The 18,920-nt window shown below is 41.1% G+C and overlaps 1 protein-coding gene across 2 annotated transcripts in view; it reads right to left on the bottom strand.

Moving 5' to 3' along the window:
* Positions 1-728: 728 nt before the first annotated feature.
* Positions 729-18,920, bottom strand: part of LOC115476560 (zinc finger protein 211-like) — a 112,614-nt gene continuing 94,422 nt past the window's right edge. For both annotated transcript variants that reach the window (XM_030212987.1, XM_030212988.1), the window contains 5 exons: positions 7,714-8,067; positions 6,332-6,631; positions 5,077-5,169; positions 3,057-3,099; positions 729-1,077 (listed from right to left, as the gene is read on the bottom strand). In XM_030212987.1, the coding sequence (XP_030068847.1) occupies positions 990-1,077; positions 3,057-3,099; positions 5,077-5,169; positions 6,332-6,631; positions 7,714-8,067 (878 nt within the window). In that variant the 3' untranslated portion in view covers positions 729-989. The remainder of the gene's footprint in view (positions 1,078-3,056; positions 3,100-5,076; positions 5,170-6,331; positions 6,632-7,713; positions 8,068-18,920) is intronic.

The following is an 18,920-nucleotide window of genomic DNA, read 5'->3' as shown; positions in this document are numbered from 1 at the left end:
AGCAAACATTACAAGCACGGCAAACTTTGTGATTTGGGTCCCCAGTCTGCAGACTTTTGCTGTTCATTAGGAATTTTAGTATTCATTTGTCGAGCGCATTACAGAACATTTGCTAATGTTGCTATTGACACAGAACTCTCTGTAATTAGTCCGGTTAACAGTATTCTCCTGTTCATAGGTTGGTATAATTAGCCCCTCTAACTGTCTTAAGGAAGTGACCAGAGAATAAAATCAGGTTAGATCATTTTATTTATGCTTTCTGGATTTAATATTCTATTGGGACCACATGCTTTTTAGGGTTTATATCTGGAGGCAATCTTTGATTTTGTGCCTTGTAACAGGGCTGTCTAGAGGTGTTTGGTAAGCTTTGATCATTTCTTTTGGGGGTGTGTGAGACTTCCTCGAAGTGCTCAGTTTAAATGTTACCATTTTGGATTGTGATTGTAAGCTCTGTTGAGCAGAGACTGTCTCTTACATGTTTAGTGCAGCATATGTCTAGTAGCACTATAGAAATTATAAGTAGTAGTGGTAGTATTGCTAAATCTGATTTTGTATTGAGGTACGGTCCCTTTCATGTAATCCAGAAGGAATTGTTATTTATAGCCTGTTCCATTTCAGACAGTTTTTTCTTCATGTATTCATGGTAAAGTACACATGAAAGGCACAGTGACAGCTTGTTTCAAGATAAATGAGCTTCCTGTTTTTATTGGCTATTGAAGCATTCCAGGAAAAATTAAGCTGAACATGAATTAGCACAAAGCTTGTTTAGGAGAACTGCCAGCATATGGTGGACTTCACATCCCAGTAATTCAGCCTCTGAGGAACTCCAGCATGCCTCTCCGTATTGATCTTGGTGACCTATAGATTTTGAGAAGGTGGCTGTGATCCTGAGTGAAGAGGTAGGGGACAAGATAGACACAGCAGGATCTGAGATTCATGACTTCTCCTCGGCAGTGGGAGTTCCAGTTTTGACTTCTCCCTGTGGTAGGTTATGAGATGCTAAACTTCTCCCCTGCAGTGTTAGCTGTGCTGCTGGTCTTTTTCCCATGGTGGATGCTGAAGTGCTGGACTTCGCCCCTGGAATGGGAACTGAAATGCTGATTTCTCCCTGCTACAAAAGTCCATGAATTTTTCTCTGTACACACTACAAAAGTCTCCAATTTCACACACTATGTCTAATGAATGTAGGGTGTGGAGGGCCAGAGGGAGAAAAGAGGAGGAAGCTTTTCATACATCAGGCCCAATCATTTACCTCATCACTTTGAAAAGGCCACTTAGAGGAAATTTGATATGAGCCTGGCCAGCTGCTGAAAGGCACTATGTGCTCCCTGTCATTTACCTTATTGATAACACCAAATGAGACTTTTAATAAGACCCTCAATCTTATTGATTAATGAGACAGGATGCTGGGGGAGGTATGAGCAGATAACAAGACGTGCTGATAATGGAGAGGTTTTGAAGATTACATAAAGGTTTCCGAATGTTCTGCATTACATTATGACACCTCTGAAATGAAGCAGTGCGACATTCATGCCCACAGAGAAATCTGTGTAAATCAAAACACCTGTGAATTAAGGACATAGGTCGCTTTATCAAGAGCCTATTTATGGTATTTATTTAGGGCCAGAAACATGGCTGTGAATAAACCCAGCACCTCATGCAGACCACTTTCAAACATCACAATCTAAACAGCATTATCTTTCTATGGCTGCCAGTGAGGTCAACAGTGTTTATAAAATAAACATTCATTTATAATATTGACTAAACTGGAAGCGACAGTGACTATTCCAAGAAATCAAGTGTATAATAGGTAACTTTGATGAGGTTGCAAAGTCAACTTTTTTTTAACAGCGCTTTAATAGCCAACAAAACAGGAAGTATCACTATACAGTGAACAATTCCCATAACAAACAACCAGAGCTGCCAAGTTACCCATTCCAGGAGGGAGACCTTTTGGCCAGTTCTGGTTTTAAACTTATATCCGAAAGCAGTGTAGTACTTGCATGATTCTATCCATTGAAATCAGTGATACAGGTCCCATAATGCACCAGGATGGGGTTATTAGAAATCCAAGACAGGTCAAAAAGTCTCCCTCCTGGAATGGATAATTTGGTAACCCTGAACAAACTTCGCTGTGATGACCACATCAACCCTGTCTCTGGATTTTCATTCTTGGAGCTGTCGCTGTGCCTTCACTTTGGGGTGGGAAGAATAGTGGTGAAGGGCTCTACATTTTCTACTATTTCCTGCACTGGAGGACCATATTTATTTAACAGATGCATATGCATACACAGTTAGATTGACTGTATAAGCTCCACATTACTATAGAAAGGCTGACAGTCTTGATTTTCTACCCACTGCATGCATGGACATGTTTTCTGGTTTCTTAAGTCCATAGGAGCAATCAGAGTAAAACCAGGACAGATTCAGTCTCTACCTACTGACATGGCTTTGTGAGATATTCCTATTTTACAGCTACCAATTTAAAGGGCTGTGGTTCAGTGAATGTCAGGTCTTGTGATTCTGCTGAATCCATGGAGACCTATAAAGAATTATGTCTGCTATGTGCATGGCAGATTTCAAAAGCTTTTCACTAATAAAAATAGTTACTTATCCAGGTAAAAGGATCTCTGAAACTGCCCACCCTATGCACAGGTAAGAGTGTGTGTTCTTCAATGCAGATACTTTTATCCATGTTCAATGGAGTTATCTCCCACAGCCAGGGATTGAAAGAACAATGTGTAGTTTTGCATTTTCAAGAGAATTGACCCTGCTTTAGTCAGAAAAAAAGAAAAGCATGTACAAGAGATTGTTTTTCTCTTAGGAAATAAGCAAGCACTTTCTCTTTGAACACTGATGGAAAGATCACTAGTAACACAATGTGGATGGTTTGAAAATTGCTCTCATTATGAAGAAAAAGCTTTAACACATTTTAATGTTCTTCATCTCAAGCAAGAGTTCCTTCTTAGGAATGCAGATAAGAAATGAGAAGGAATATATGCATAGGAAATGTAACAGGGACATTGTGGTTTCATCTCAGGTTGGCATTGATTTACCTGAACACTGACTCCTCCTCTTCTTTGCAAACTTCCATCATTGCTATAAGGAGAAAATATTAATAAAATAGTGGCTCACTGGGTTTCTACAGTACTACAAAATGCATTAACTAGTATAACAACATCAGCTACACAACTAATCTCAACCTCAGAAAAAGCAGGTCTCCTTTATCATTGTGCACACTGACTCCAGTCTACGGTAATGGAGGCCTCCTTTATTACTATATGTCACACACTGATCCCAGCCTGAGAGAAAAGCATGTCTCCTTTATTACCTTGTGCACTGACTCCAGTCTAAGGGAATGGTAGATCTCTTATCACTACACATCACACACAAATCCCAGCCTGAGAGAAAAGCATGTCTCTTTTATCACTGTGCACACAGACCAGTCTAAGGGAATAGCAAGTTTGCTTTATCACTACAGATCAGATACTAATCCCAGCCTGAATAAAAAGCAGGACTCCTTTATCATTGTGTACACCGACTTTAGTCTCTAGAGCAAAGGTTCTCAGCTCAGTCCTTGGGACAAACTTAACCAGTCAGGTTGTCAGGATACTCACAATGAATATGCATGAAATAGACGTGCATAGAATGGAGGTTGTGCATGCAAATGTTTCTGATGCATATTCATTGTGTGCAGTGGCGTAGCTACGTGGGGCCATGGGGGCCTGGACCCCCCTGCAGACGACCCTTTTAACTCACCTCCTGCCGATGACCCTCTCGACCCCCCCTTCCCGCCGCCACCGCCGTCGTCGTCACCACCTTGGGATACCTTTGCTGGTGGGGGACCCCAATCCCTGCCAGCCAAGGTCCTCTTCTTCCCGCAAAGGCTTCGTTCTATTTCTGATGTCCTGCACGTTGTACGTGCAGGACATCAAACTCACAGAAACAGAACGAAGCCATCTGGCAAGGCTTCGTTCTTTTCTGTGAGTCTGACGGCGGCGGTGGGGGAGGGTTGGTGGCAGGAGAGGGGGTTGAGAGGGTCGGCAGCGGGAGGGGGGTCGAGAGGGTCGGCGGCAGGGGTCGTCAAAGTTGGTGGCGGCAGTGGGGGGGGGGCTAAAATGTGCCCCCTCACCTTGGGCTCTGGACTCCCCTCCCGCCGAAGTCTGGCTATGCCCATGATTTGTGTGTATCCTGAAAACCTGACTGGTTAGGTGTGTCCCTAGGACTGGGTTGAGAACCCCTGGTCTAGAGGAATGGCAGATCTACTTTATCACTACATATCACACACTGATTCCAGCCTAAGGAAAAAGCAGGTCTCCTTTATCACTGTGCACAATAACTTGGGGTTCTCTGCCCAGTCCTTGGGACACACCTAGCCAGTCAGGTTTTCAGGATATCCTCCATGAATGTGCATGAGATACATTTGCATATAAAAAAAAGTAGTGCGTGTAAATTTAACTCATGCATATTCATTGTAGATATTTATTTGATACTTGTATCCCACATTATCCGAATTCAGTTATTCAGATCTATGCAGCTTACATAAGTAATAAAAAGTAACATTCTTCCTACTTTCTTACTCATCTGTATGTTACAACTTTGCCTTACCCTTCACTACCAATTATAATGTTCTAGTATATATTGTGTTGTCATTGCAAGTAGAATACCATGCCATACTTTGTATTGTTGTTCAAATATTTTTACTGCTCTAATTGCCTATTGCTCATGTTTGATTTATTCTTACTGTACACCGCCTTCAAAAAGGTGGTAAATAAATCCTAATAACTAAATAAATAAAAACAGTACAAATAGTGAACGATAACAAATTAGATAAAAACTGTAAAATTGCAGAATATAGTTGAAAGATAGTAAAAAGGGGAATAATCATTGGTAAACATTCGCTATAGCCATCTAGTAGGACTTTATTGAAAGATAGTAAGATATCCCAAAAACCTGACTGGCTAGGTGTATCCCCAGCACTTGGTTCAGAACCACTGGTTTACAGGAATGGCTTCCAGCATTATATACTTACTAATACATCTGCAGAATAGACTGCTGAATCCCAAAGGCTCTCACCTGTGATGAAAAAGGTCAGGGTAACACCACAAACCAGGAAGACTTTCACAATATTCAGATACTCAATTAGCTGGAATGACTTCTTTGGGAAATCTAGATTAAAACAAAATTCATAGGGAAAACAAAAATATATATTAAACAGATAGATTTCTTTTGCTTGCATACTTCAGAAAGAGATGAAATTTCACTTTTCTATGGTAGTGTCATGCATCCAAACTGGATCTCAAGGCACTTTGAGGATAATATTGCAGAAATATTAATGCAGTCACCTGAGGAGTGAGTGGCTTGTCAGCACACAGCTGCTGTATGAACTGCAGGGCAGATTTCATTGTGAGAAGTAGCAATGCCATTATTACTACTCTACCCATTTACAGGTAAGTAAACTGAGGTAAAGGAAGATAAGTACAACCATTGTCCGATTAATCTTTCAAATGATAAAAATGCCTGGCTACAAGCCTGATTTATGGTGATTTAACCATGATGCCATCTTGTGGCTATGATGCAGATTTCAGGTTTATATTCTATGTGAATTCCATGTTTCCTCTGAATTTCTGCTAAAAAAAAAAAAAAAGCCAATACATAAAATCCTGTTTTCTGCCTCTTTAATTTATGTATGCAAAACTGTGTATTTGTCGTGTTATTGGAATTCTTTTCTCCTGAATGTTAATTAGTGAAGATTTGTATAATGAACAGTGGTGTGATGTTGACCTTCTTCTCCTCCTCATTTCCCTTGTAGTGTTGTCACAGTCCAGCCTGTGGCATCACAATCTTACATCCCAGTTTTTTGGTCCTGTACATTCTCTACACTGATGTCATCACAATGCAATGTTTGTGACATCGTCAGATCTGTATTGCAGTATTCCCTTCCTGCCAGATCCAGATCCAGTGCAGGCTTTATGTTAAAACAAGCCTCTACATTAGGGGTAAGCAGCTTGGAAGCAGCATAGGTGGGGGGAGGGAGGGAATCCTGTTAGGTACTTGTGGCCTGGTTTAATTGCTGTTGGAAACAGAATACTGGACTTGATGGACCTTTGGTCTGACCTGGTATGGCAGTTTGTATGCTCTTATTACACCTGTAGTGGTTGTCCACTGTTTGGAATGACTGATTGTGGTAGCACAATTTTTCAGCAGTTGTTTTACATGTATACAAAGAGCAAAAACTACATAGAGTATCTCAAACCCTCTTAATACTGAATATAATGAGGAGTGACACTGAGCTAATGCTTACCCTATCAATGCTAACGTTGATACTCACAATAAGTGTAGTTTGTTTGGAGAGGCTTGGAGAGGGAGGGGTGCTCTACACTACAGGTGAAGGTTTTACTTTCCAGGGTCTCCAGGTGTGAGGAAAGCACCAGGAAGCTGGAGACCTGGGGAAGCCCATCCTTCACCTCACACTCCTCCAGTGGAGACAAAGCTGGAAGCAGGGGACCAGTACTGTGCCAGGTCAGCTTGGCTGGAGATGGGTAGAATCCCCCAGTTCTGCACACCAGGGTCCATTCCTCTTCTGGCTGGGTCACCAGCTGCAGGAACACGGTGGGCTGTGAAGGTGGAACTGAGGGACATGGAGAAGTAAAAGGACAGCAGATGAATCAGTGAGACCATGGATCATATGCTTGACAGCAGAGTGATGACACAGAGCAGTAAAGGGAGGGATATGTGCACTCAGACCCTTACAAGCTCAGCTAGGGAAGCTGCATCTTTTGCTGAGTGGTTGACTTCCTGGAGTCAGAGTTTTACAAAGCTAAGTCCTAAGATCCCCATCTGGAAAATCAGGAGATGCTGAGCTCTCACAAAGGGGGGAAATGATACTTCAGCAAGAGCTATGGCATAATATTCAGTAACCTGTTATGTTACAAGGAATGTGCATGCTTTGTATTGCATATCTTGTAGCTAGTTTGCAAAGGGCAAATATCTGGTGACTGGCTTCCCTTTGAAAGTTGTCCACAAGACATTTCTACCTGCTACATCAGTGGGCTGCCCACTGCCAGTAAACTAGCATGCTTGCATTTTTTAAATGCTGGTGTGTATTCACATCCTGAACGCACCCGCCAGCTAAAAGTATGCATGCTATAATAGCCTGTGCATATATTTAGCTACAGGGAGAGAGAGAGAATTTTCTAACAGGCAACCTACCGAGGAAATTAATATTTATCTGGTTAGAGCCTTTTGAAAATTGCATTTCCTATAAATTATTTGTAAATTCAAGGAACACTGAAACTACTGAAGCAGCACTCTTAGCAAAACAAAAGCATGCAAATGGCAGAGAGATAAGCAGAACTGAGCCAGCTACTGGAATATCTGTTTAGCTCAGAGTTTACTAATAGGGACAAGGCAAAACAGACACCCTCTGAAACTGAAAAAGAGGGACACAGACTGCAAGGAACACTTTTGTGCTGGGAGTCAGAATTCACAACAGAGTGAGCCAGACCTGGATTTATCCTATTGCAACTATGGGTTTTGGAGTTCTTGACTTTCTTCAAGGAATGAGAACTACAAATCCATAGATGCAATGGGGCAAAACCAGGCATGGCTCAGCCTCTTAGTTGTCACCTGGAATTTGGATTAATCAGACTGTGAAATCGGCTACCTAGCATGGTGGGTCTGGGGCTGTGATTCTGGTAGCAGTGGTCTTACCGTATACAATGAGGCTGGTCCCATTTCCACGGTCCTCTCCTTTATCCCACATCATGGCTTTGCAAAAGTATATACCAGCATCATCCAGACTGGTGTTGGTAATCACCAGTGACCCATCCCCACGGTGCATGAGAGTGTCAGGAAAGGCAAATGCAAAGCGAGATTCCATTATAACATGTTGGCTACTGGAGAAGTCCTGTCCGGGCAAGCTCTTGGTCCAGGACACCGCTCTTTTTCCCATAGATCCTGCCTCAGCACCTGAGGAAAAGTTACAACCTAGTGTCACCTTTTGCCCCTGATTTGCTACCAAAGATGAAGGGAACTGAACCACAGAAAACGCAGCACTGTCTTTCACTGAAAAAAAAAGGAAAAACACAATCTTTATTTGAAGAAACTCTATTATTATTAGGAATTACCAATTACAGATTTTTGGTTTGAAACAGAACTGGTTTTATCTCACTCAATGGATTGTCATTTAATTCCTGCTTTTTCTTTAATAAAAATAGAGCCCATTGAGGCCCTATTGCAGGGCTCCTCAATTCTGTTCCTCCAGAAACATAAACAAGTTTGGCTTTCAGGACATGTACAGTGAATGTTTATGAGATATGTCTGCACACATTTGATCTCAGAGCCAGGGCTATCTTGCATGTTTTACCCATTGGCAGATTTCAAATATCAAGAACCCTGCCCTTCCACAATAGTAAAGTCAAAGCATGTGTGAGGATTCAAGTGCTACAATTAGTGGACATTGAAAGGGTGATGGATGCTTGGAGCACCTTCCTGGTGAGGGTGTTTTGGGCAAAAACAAATGACAGAATTCAAAAAGGCATGGGATCAATATAGAATTTCCCTAGCTAGCAACAGGGTAGTATCAAAACAAAACATAGTAACATAGTAAATGATGGCAGATAAAGACCTGTAAGGTTCATCCAGTCTGCCCAACAAGATAAACTCATTTTACATGGAATGTGATATTTTATATGCATACGCGAGGTTGATATGTCCTTGTCATTCTCAGGGCACAGACCATAGAAGTCTGCCCAGCGCTACTTTTGTACTAAACGTTCTGAAGCTAACGTCGAAGCCCCTTAAAATTTACACTCTAGTCTAGCCTATCCATATCTATTCAGTCACGATCAGAAACAAATGACAAAGAGGGATAAAACCCGCACTGAGCAGCAGATACAATCCTAAACAAAGGCACAAAGGAGGTAACCTTAATGTTCTGCACAGAGCGGCAGGTACAACTCTAGCCACTTGTCTGCTGGGCAGTAAGATGGACCATGCTGGTCTTTATCTGCCATCTCTTACTATATTACTATGTTATGCTTGTCTGGGTGGCCATACGACAAGTTTGCCTCTGTCCTGGTTTTCTCAATTTACAAAATGGTAGTGCGATTTGTACCCTTGTTTTTGAACATGAAAGGAATATGCAGCGTTAGCCACCCCATGAATCATGACCATTTATCTCACTCATGCAGGTTTGTATTAACTTTGAAGAGCATAACATAGATTACTTTATCTTTGATGCAAAAATATTACCCAGTAGTAATTGTGTTCTGAAAAGCAGCCTGCTGCATGAATCATGCAGGCCAGAGAGAGATTCTACAGAGACAAAAAAATGTATTTACAAATTTATGTTTGCACTGAGTGATAGGAGGGTAAAGTCTAAGGGGAAACAATTGAATCTAATAACATGGAAATTTCCATGAATCATCATAAGAAATAAAAAGGTTAATCAACTAGTTGAAGACAGCAACATTTTATTGGAACGACACAACAGTATATTGTAAACAGCTCATGAGATTTGTGAATTGTGAAATGGTCTCGTTCAAACTGTCCCAAATGTCTTTGGGTTAGTTCAAAGTGTATTACCTAATGAATCTCTGCATACGTATTACAGGGGCAGGAGGGCGCTCCAGAGCCCAAGGTGGGGGGGGGGGCACAGTTTAGCCCACCTCCCCCAGGCACCGACCCCCACGCTACTTTGAACCCCTCTCCCGCCGTCAATGACAACCCCACCGACCGTCCCCCGTCTCCAACCCCCGTCAGCCAAAGTCTTCTTCAGCGACGGTCAACTCCGGCGCCTTCGCTGGTGATCTGTTTCTAACTCCTGCCGTCCTGCGTGCATGTCCTGTATGTAGCCCCGTGCAGGACGTGCTTGCAGGACGTCAGGAGTCAGAAACAGATCATCAGTGAAGGCGCCGGAGTCGACCGGTGCTGAAGAAGACTTCGGCTGGTGGGGGTTGTGGACCCCCGCCAGCAAAGGTACCTGGTGGCAGCGGGGGGTCGGCAGCTGGGGGGGGTCACAAGTAGAGGGGGGGCCAGAGCTTAATCTGTGGGGAGCCAGGGCTTAATCTGTGGGGGCCCATGCCCCCATGGCCCCACCTAGCTATGCTCCTGATACGTAAGAAGACCAACACATCATTTACGTTTTTAAGAAACCCTCCTTGTAATTAGGACAATGGGGTTATGTAACCTTCAAGCCACTGTGTTTTTGGTACAAAACTAGAATTAGGGATCCTTTTACTAAGGTGAACCGAAAAATGGCCTGTGCTGTTGTAGATGCGTATATTGGACACGCGCAGGTCCATTTTTCAGCGCGTCTGCGAAAGAGGCCTTGTTTTGGCTGAAAATGGACATGCAGCAAAATAAAAGTTGGTCCACGTCTATTTTGGGCTTGAGACCTTACCGCCACCCGTTGACTTAGCGGTAAGGTCTTACGGGTTAACCGAGTGGTAATCATCTACGCACGTACAATGTCGATTACCGCCCGGTTAGCACCACGTGCTGGAAAATAAAATATATTTTCCGATGTACATAGTGGATGCATGTAAAAAATGAAAATTACTGCCTGGGCCACGTGGTAGCCGAGTGGTAGTTCTGAATTGGTGCACGTTGGGCACACGTAGGCGCCTACGCAACTTAGTAAAAGGGCCCCTTATTTAGCTGTTTAGTGTAAATGAAGACCATAAGTCTAGCTGTTCCCACCATATGAAAAATAAACATTCCTTCCCAATCTTAAATAGATTGGCCAGCTTAAAATCACTTCGAGAGCACTATTCCCTGTATCAGGGGTAGGCAACCTCAATCCGCAAGTGTCATAAGCCTGTCATTTTTTTCAGGACATTCACAATGAATAGGCAATAGATGCTTATGGCACTTGAGGACCAAGTTGGTATTCCATGCTCTTCTACGCTCTCATTCCCACCAAAAACCTTTCTTCTGAGTGCAATTTGAATTTAGATTTAAATATTTGCATTTTCCAAATCCAATCTCAAGGGTCAGCTACAAATTCAGGCACACAAGCTATTTTCCTTTTCAGTAGACTTCATATTAGGTTGTACCCCATCACAAACCCCCTCCCTCCTGCCACATCTCTAGCCCTGCTGTGCTGGATTTTATTGATTCAGATGTACATTTCATTTTCTTTGTTGTAAATTCTACTGTGAAACCTAGTGAAACGACAATATAACTGTCTTAATGGTTTCTAGGTACAGTGACACCAAGTGACTGAATCATGTAGTCTTCTACTAGTTACTATGTGTACTGCCACCCTGTGGTGGTGAAGCACAGTAATACTTGTTTCTGTGGGACAGTGCCAACCTGTGGTTAAAATGAAAAACTCATCTTTTCAAATCTATTGACAGTGACAACTAATTGTTAAATATATTCTCACACTTTGTTCCATTTTATTATTCATTCCAAACCAACAGATATTTAGGAACAGTTTTATTCAAAGTGTCTCCATCCCCTTCTCTCTAGGTCAGAGACACTCAGAGGCAACACAGATACAGACACATACACAGAGGGGTTGAAAAGAATGAGCTGTTCTTCACATGCTTTCCCCACTTCTTTTAATTTGTATTTACACATTAAATTTCTCCACTTAGAGATGATTTTTAAACTCTAGTTGAAGCCTTAGTTCTAACCTTGGATGTTTATTATAATTCATTGTGCTTGGGTCTTCCACCATCCAATATAAAGTCTCTTCAATTAATTCAGAATATTGTAGCTTGTGTTATCACTAACTGCCATTATCAAGAGTACATTGCTCCTCTTCTATATACTTTACATTGGCTTCTTGGAGGGTTAAGTTTAAAATATTTATGATCATTTCTAAGAACAGAAGCATTGCCATTCTGGAACAGACCAAAGGTCCATCAAGCCCAGCATCCTGTTTCCAACAGTGGCTAATCTAGGTGACAAGTACCTTGCAAGATCCCAAAACAGTACAATACATTTTATGCTGCTTATCCTAAAAATAAGCAGTGGATTTTCCCCAAGTCCATCTTAATAATGGCTTATTGACTTTTTTTTAGGAAGTTGTCCAAACCTTTTTTAAATCCCACTAAGCTAACTGCTTTTAACATATTCTCTGGCAATGAATTCCATAGTTTAATTACATATTGAGTAAAGAAATACTTTCTCTGATTTGATTTCAATTTACTATTTTGTAACTTCATTGTGTGCCCCCTACTCCTAATATTTTTGGAAAGAATAAACAACCAATTCACCTCTACCTGATTTTATAGACTTCTATCATATGTCCCCTCAGCCATTTTTTCTCTAAGCTGCATTTTCGTTGCCCTTCTTTGTACCTTTTCTAATTCCATTATATCATTTTTGAGATGCAGTGACCAGAACTGTACACAGTATTCGAGGTGCGGTCACACCATGGAGCAATACAAAGACTTTATAACGTCCTCATTTTTGTTTTCCATTATTTTCCTAATAATACTTAACATTCTATTTGCTTTCTTAGCAGCTGCCGCACACTGAGCAGAGAGCTTCAAAGTATCATCAACAATGACACCTGGATCCCCTTCCTGGTTGGTGCTAAGTATGTTTGTTCAATAATACAATACTGACCTTCACTCTCTCTTCATTCTGAAGGTAAAGTATGGTTATTAGTTCCTTCTCCAAACATTTGGCATCTTGTTGAAAATTAATATAGTGGCTTTTCAGTTGCAGGGAATGAATTGATAAATTACCTTACATCTGAAGTTTTACTATTTATCCATTCATATAAAAGGAATATCTACTTTTTGAACAAACATTTGGCCCTGATTTATATTATTTAAGTTTTCATTTTTTCATTGTATGTGGTTTTTTTTATTTGTACTATATGAACACTATTGTTTTACTGTGACTGTCACCTCTAGAAAACAAGTTTTTTAAATCACTTAGCTAGAACTACTTTTAAATAAATACAATGAAACAACAATCGCACTGAGTAGTGTTGCTCACATTTAAAACTACTGCTGAATACTTTATTTTCAGTACTTTTCAAAAAATCTAATAGCCTGAAAAACAAACATCTAACTTTAAAATTTATAAAAAGACAAGAATCCAAAGCCCTAAAATGTATCTATTTGTGATTTTAGGTTCTTATTAAGAATCATACTTGCAATGTATTGGTTATATTTTGCTCATATTATACTAGTGCACAAGCTATCATGACCACATGTTGTTCAGAAGGAACCTGACCGTATCAGATGCTCATTTCTGTAATTTTGGTCAATTATGAAATTGCTGCTGCTAGTATTCTGTAACCTGTTGTTAAAATCATCTGTAGTACCTGAAGATTGGAGGGTGGCCAATCTGATGCCGATTTTTAAAAATGATTCCAGGGTTGATCTGGGAAATTACAGACTGGTAAGCCTGATGTCAGTGCCGGGTAAAATAGTTGAAACTGCTACTATAAAGAATAAAATTACTGAACACATAGATACGCATGGCTTAATGGAACAGAATCGGCATGGGTTCAGACAAGGGAAGTCTTGCCTCACCAATTTGCTTCATTTCTTTGAAGGCATGAATATACATGTGGATAAAGGTGAGTGGGTTGATGTAGTGTATCTAGATCTTCAGAAAGCTTTTGACAAAAGTTCCTCATGAGTGACTCCTGAGAAAATTAAAATGTCATGGGTTAAGGATGGAGTAGCCATGGGATAGGAGGCAATGTTCTGTTGTGGATTAGGAACTGGTTATTGGAGAAAAAAACAGAGGGTAGGGTTAAATGGCCATTTCTGTCAATGGAGGAGGGTGAATAATGGAGTGCAGCAGGGATCTGTACTGGGACCGGTGCTATTTAACATATTTATAAATGATCTGGAAATTGGAATGACACAAAACTGTTCAAGGTTGTTAAAATACATGCGGACTGTGAAAAATTGCAGGAAGACCTTAAGAAATTGGAAGACTGGGCATCCAAATGGCAGATGAAATTTAATGTAGACAAATGCAAAGTGATGCACATTGGGAAGAACAATATAATCATAGTTACCTAATGCTAGGGTCCACTTTGAGGGTCAGTACCCAAGAAAACGATTTAGATGTCGTGGTAGATAATATGCTGAAATCTTCTGCCCAGTGTGCGGTGGTGTCCAAAAAAGCAAACAGGATGCTAGGAATTATTAGGAAATGGATGGTAAATGACCAAAATACTATAATGCCTCTGTATTGCTTCATGGTGCAACCTCACCTTGAGTATTGCGTTCAGTTCTGGTCACAGTATCTCAAATAAGATATAGCAGAATTAAAAAAAGATTCAAAGAAGAGCAAATAAAATGATAAAGGGGATGGTACTCCTCGAATAGCTGGGGCTGGCTGGCTGGGTTCACATCAGGCTCTGCAACTTAGATTAAATAATTACAGTTTCTGCCTATTTACAACCCAAATTTTTATTGACTGCTGCTCAGCCTGTCTTCAGGAACCAGTCGTCAATCTTACTTTGAACTTCTTCCATTTATTTTGGATGGAGAAAGGAAATTTTATCTTTCCTTCACATTGCAAATAACTCTCCTTATGCCCTGTGATTGGAGCTTGATCCTTATTTACATCTAACCTCCCCCCCCCCCCCCCCCCCCGGACAACAAAGAAAAAGCCTGCAGCAATCTGCATCAATTGGACCATCAACTGGACCATCCGAGGATATCAGAACCAGAAACTCTAAAATTCGTACTTGCAATCCGTGAGTCAAAACTTTATTTTAACTGTATTTATTTCTAAAACTCCGAATCTGTTAGATTCCTTAAAACTAAAGGCAAATATCATCAATTCCCTCTACAAATCAATTCACATAGAAGTGCTAAGTGTGCAGCCATTTGCTTTTGGCTGTTGCTAGAAGCGTTTGATCTCACAGGCCTGATCTGAATTTACAACTTTTAAAAGGTCTGTTTTTTTCAGAACATAAAGCCTTAACCCTGCATTTGCCAACTAGTAAGATTGTAAACTCCACAGAGTGGACAGCAGTGCCATCCAGTGAAATTTTGCCTATCTAATTTCTGACACAAAAAATGTGCATTGGGCTCAAACATCAATCAAGTATCCCAGTGGTGTGTGGGAGAGGAAACCATAACCCCCATAAACCAAAGAGAAGGCAAAAGTGCAAGAGGTCAAACACCTACATAACAGTACTTAAAAGATCACTTCATTGCCACACCAAAGCTACCCACAGCACCCCCAGACTACCCTTGGGAACTATAGGACTGGTGAATGCCAGATCAGCTGCAAAGAAATCCTTCGTGATCCATGATTCCATAAATGAACCTGGCTAGACGAAAGTGGGGGTTTACCACTGGTTGAACTATGCCCAACAGGTTTCAACATCCAACATCAACCAAGACCAGGAAGACGGGGTGGAGGGATAGCAGTCTTGGTTTGGGATAAAATCAAACTGCGCAGAATATCCATCCCCTAGCTACATGAATCTGAAACTCTTTTAATACAACTTGAAGAGGAGAAACCAATCTGGCTGCTCATGGTTTACAGAGCACCTCGTAACAACACATTAACTGTGCAAGAACTCCTAGACCTGATTACTCAAGTGACCCCGAATTACCCTAGGCTGGTGATCATGGGAGACTTCAATCTACACATCAAAACCCCAGATACCACCACAGCTGCCTTCTTGGACACGATGACAGCACTAGGATTTACACAGGTGATCAATTCTCCAACCCACAAAAAGGGTCACATACTAGACTTGGTATTCTACAAAGGGGTGGATATCCCAGAATTCTGGGATAGCAGTATTGAAATAACACCCCTATCATGGTCAGACCATTTTCCAATTAAATTCTCCATAACTGGCCACCTAAAACAAATGGCACCTCCCAGAGTTTGGAAGGAGATCAGAGACAAAAAAAAAAGCTGACCGCTGAGAATTTCCTAGAGGCCTTGGACTGTCCACATGTGGATAAAAAGACAACAGTGTCAGAACAAGTTGACATCTGGAATACACACTTAGCCAAGACCTTAGAGAAAACAGCACCACTAAAAAATGTCTTATGCCCCACTCACAAATGCTCATCTTGGTTTTCTCGAGAACTTCGGATCCTTAAACGCGAAGGATGAAAACTGGAAAGGAGAAGGCGCAAATCTCGCCTGGATGAAGACAGACTAAACTGTAGGAAGCACATTGCAAAGTACCGCCAAGCATTAACAACAACCAAAAAACAGTATTTCTCACAATGCATTGCACAGGCTGCCAATTCAACCAAGCAGTTGTTCAGTATAGTAAACAGCCTACTGCAGCCCCCACAACAGAACCAGCCTGCCCAGTCTAAACTGAATTGCAATGATTTTGCTGCATACTTTGCCAACAAAATTAAAAAATCTCCACCAGGATTCACTGGCAATCTCACCCAGTCCCCAACTAGTCAACCAGGGGTGCACAAACTCGCCCCCTCCTGACAGAGACAGATGGGACACTTTTAACCCAATGACACAGAAGAGCCTTTACAAAATCTTAAGAGACCTTCGACCAACTACCTGCTCCCTCGATCCCTGCCCATCAAAAATAGTGCAGCAGGCAAGTATGGACCTCATAGAAGGCGCCACAAAAATTGTGAACACCTCTCTTTCTAATGGGCAGCTACCAACAGCATAAAAAAGGGCAGTGGTCCACCCTCTGCTGAAGAAAAACAACCTTGTGCAGGACAAACTTGAAAATTACACGCCAGTATCCAACATCCCGTTTCTAGGGAAACTCATAGAACAAATAGTCTGTGTTCAACTTAATGACTGGTTAGAAAAGAGAAACTGGCTAGATCTATGTCAATCTGTTTTCAGACCTGGTTATGATACAGAAACGGTCCTTGTATCCCTACTAGATGATCTTCACAGAAACTGAGACAAGGGATTCGCCTCGATGTTAGTATTGCTTGAATTCTTGGCAGCCTTTGACACCGTGGATCATGATATCATGCTAGCATGACTGACAGAAACAGGTATCAATGGAACAGTACTTGATTGGTTCAGATCCTATCTATCAGACAGGCAACAATCCATAATGTTTGGCAGCAGCTCATCACCACCATGGATACTGACCTGCGGGGTACCACAAGGATCGATACTGTCACCTATTTTGTTCAATATCTACCTCAAACCACTAGCTGAGCTGATTCGGTCAATGGACACTCAGTTCTACATCTATGCGGATGATGTGCAGCTACTCATACCCATTCAACCTGACTTACTTACAGCCTTGAATAAACTGATTACCTGTCTAACATCAATTCAAGAATGGGCTAAACACAACAAACTTTGCCTGCACCCAAGTAAAACCAAGCTTCTCTGGGTCCCTAACACAAGTGGATACATATCAAAATCCCTTTTGGAAAGTATGAACTCCCCCTCAAATCACAAGTCAGAAACCTTGGAATACAGTTACATTCAACACTTACTCTGATTCCCCAAATCCAAGCAACCTTCAAGAGCTGCTTCTACTATTTGCGACAGCTACGCTGCCTCTCTCCTTACATCGAGAAGGTAAACCTTATCCCAATTGTACATGCCATGATAACATCAAGACTGGATTACTGCAATGCACTATACAATGGTCTGACTACAAAGGGCCTGCACCAGCTCCAGTTGATTCAGAACGCAGCAGCAAGACTCCTAGAAGGTTGCAAGCAACGTGACCATATCATTTTTTGCAAAAACTTCATTGGCTACCAGTACAATACAGGGCTAAATTTAAAACTCTAAGGATACTAAGGTCTTCCCAAGGACTTTCACTAACCACACCCTCTCCAAAAGACATTACACAATGTGATACCCGCAAGCAAGCCTTCTCTGGAGTAGCCCCCATACTCTGGAATGTACTGCCTGAAAGGCTGCACTTAACACAAGACTATCTCTACTTCAGAAAGCAGGTGAAAGCTTGGCTCTTCAACCAGGCCTTTACTGGAAGAAGTAACAAACTTGCTAGTCTCACTCACACACACAAGGAGTACTCAGGCTGCATATACTGCAGCAGGAAATATTTATCCACTGCTACTCTAGCTGAGATAACATTTAACCATTTCTCTGACCTCATGTGTAACTTTCTTTAAATCAATCACCTAACTTTCTAACTCTTCCTACTTTCTTACCCTTCTATATGTTACATCTTTGAGTTATCCTTCGCTATCACCTGTGATGTTCTATTACGTATTGTGTTGGCATTATAAATAGTATACCATGCTTTGTATTGTTTTTGAATATTTTTACTGCTGTAATTGTCTATTGCTCATGCTTGATCTATTCTTACTGTACACTGCCTTAATTCCTTCAAAAAGGCGGTAAATTAATCCTAATAAAAAAATACAAAGGTGTAGAACGAGTAGAAGTGAATCGACTTTTTACTCTTTCAGAAAGTACAAAGACTACGGGACACTCAATGAAGTTACATAGAAATACTTTTAAAACAAATAGGAGGAAATATTTTTTCACTCAACAAATAGTTAAACTCTGGAACTCTTTGCCAGAGGATGTAGTAACAGCGATTAACATATCTTTAAAAAGGTTTGGACAAGTTCCTAGAGGAAAAGCTCATATCTGATAATGAGACATACATAGGGAAGCCACTGATTGCCCTGGGATTGGTAACATGGAATGTTGCTACTATTTGGGTTTCTGCCATGTACTTGTGACCTGGATTGGCCTCTGTTGGAAATAGGATACTAGGCTAGATGGCCCATTAGTCTGACCCAGTATTAGCTACTTTTATGTTCTTATGTACAAGTTAACACAGCCTACATAGAATCCATTTTTTTCTAGGACTAATGTAGCTACTAGAGTTCTGCCCAAAGACAATGCATTAACTATCAAGGCTCTTATATTCTGCAATAATCTGAATAGCACATGACAAAGGGGTTTTAAAAAATACATAAAGTTTTTACTGATAAAATGAGAATATTTCAGATGTACCTCATCAT

The sequence above is a fragment of the Microcaecilia unicolor genome, chromosome 8 (assembly GCF_901765095.1).
Source record: "Microcaecilia unicolor chromosome 8, aMicUni1.1, whole genome shotgun sequence".
In the NCBI taxonomy this organism is placed as follows: Eukaryota; Metazoa; Chordata; class Amphibia; order Gymnophiona; family Siphonopidae; genus Microcaecilia; species Microcaecilia unicolor.
Note: the sequence above shows the minus strand (reverse complement) of the source record. Positions and strands in the feature narration are given on the sequence as shown.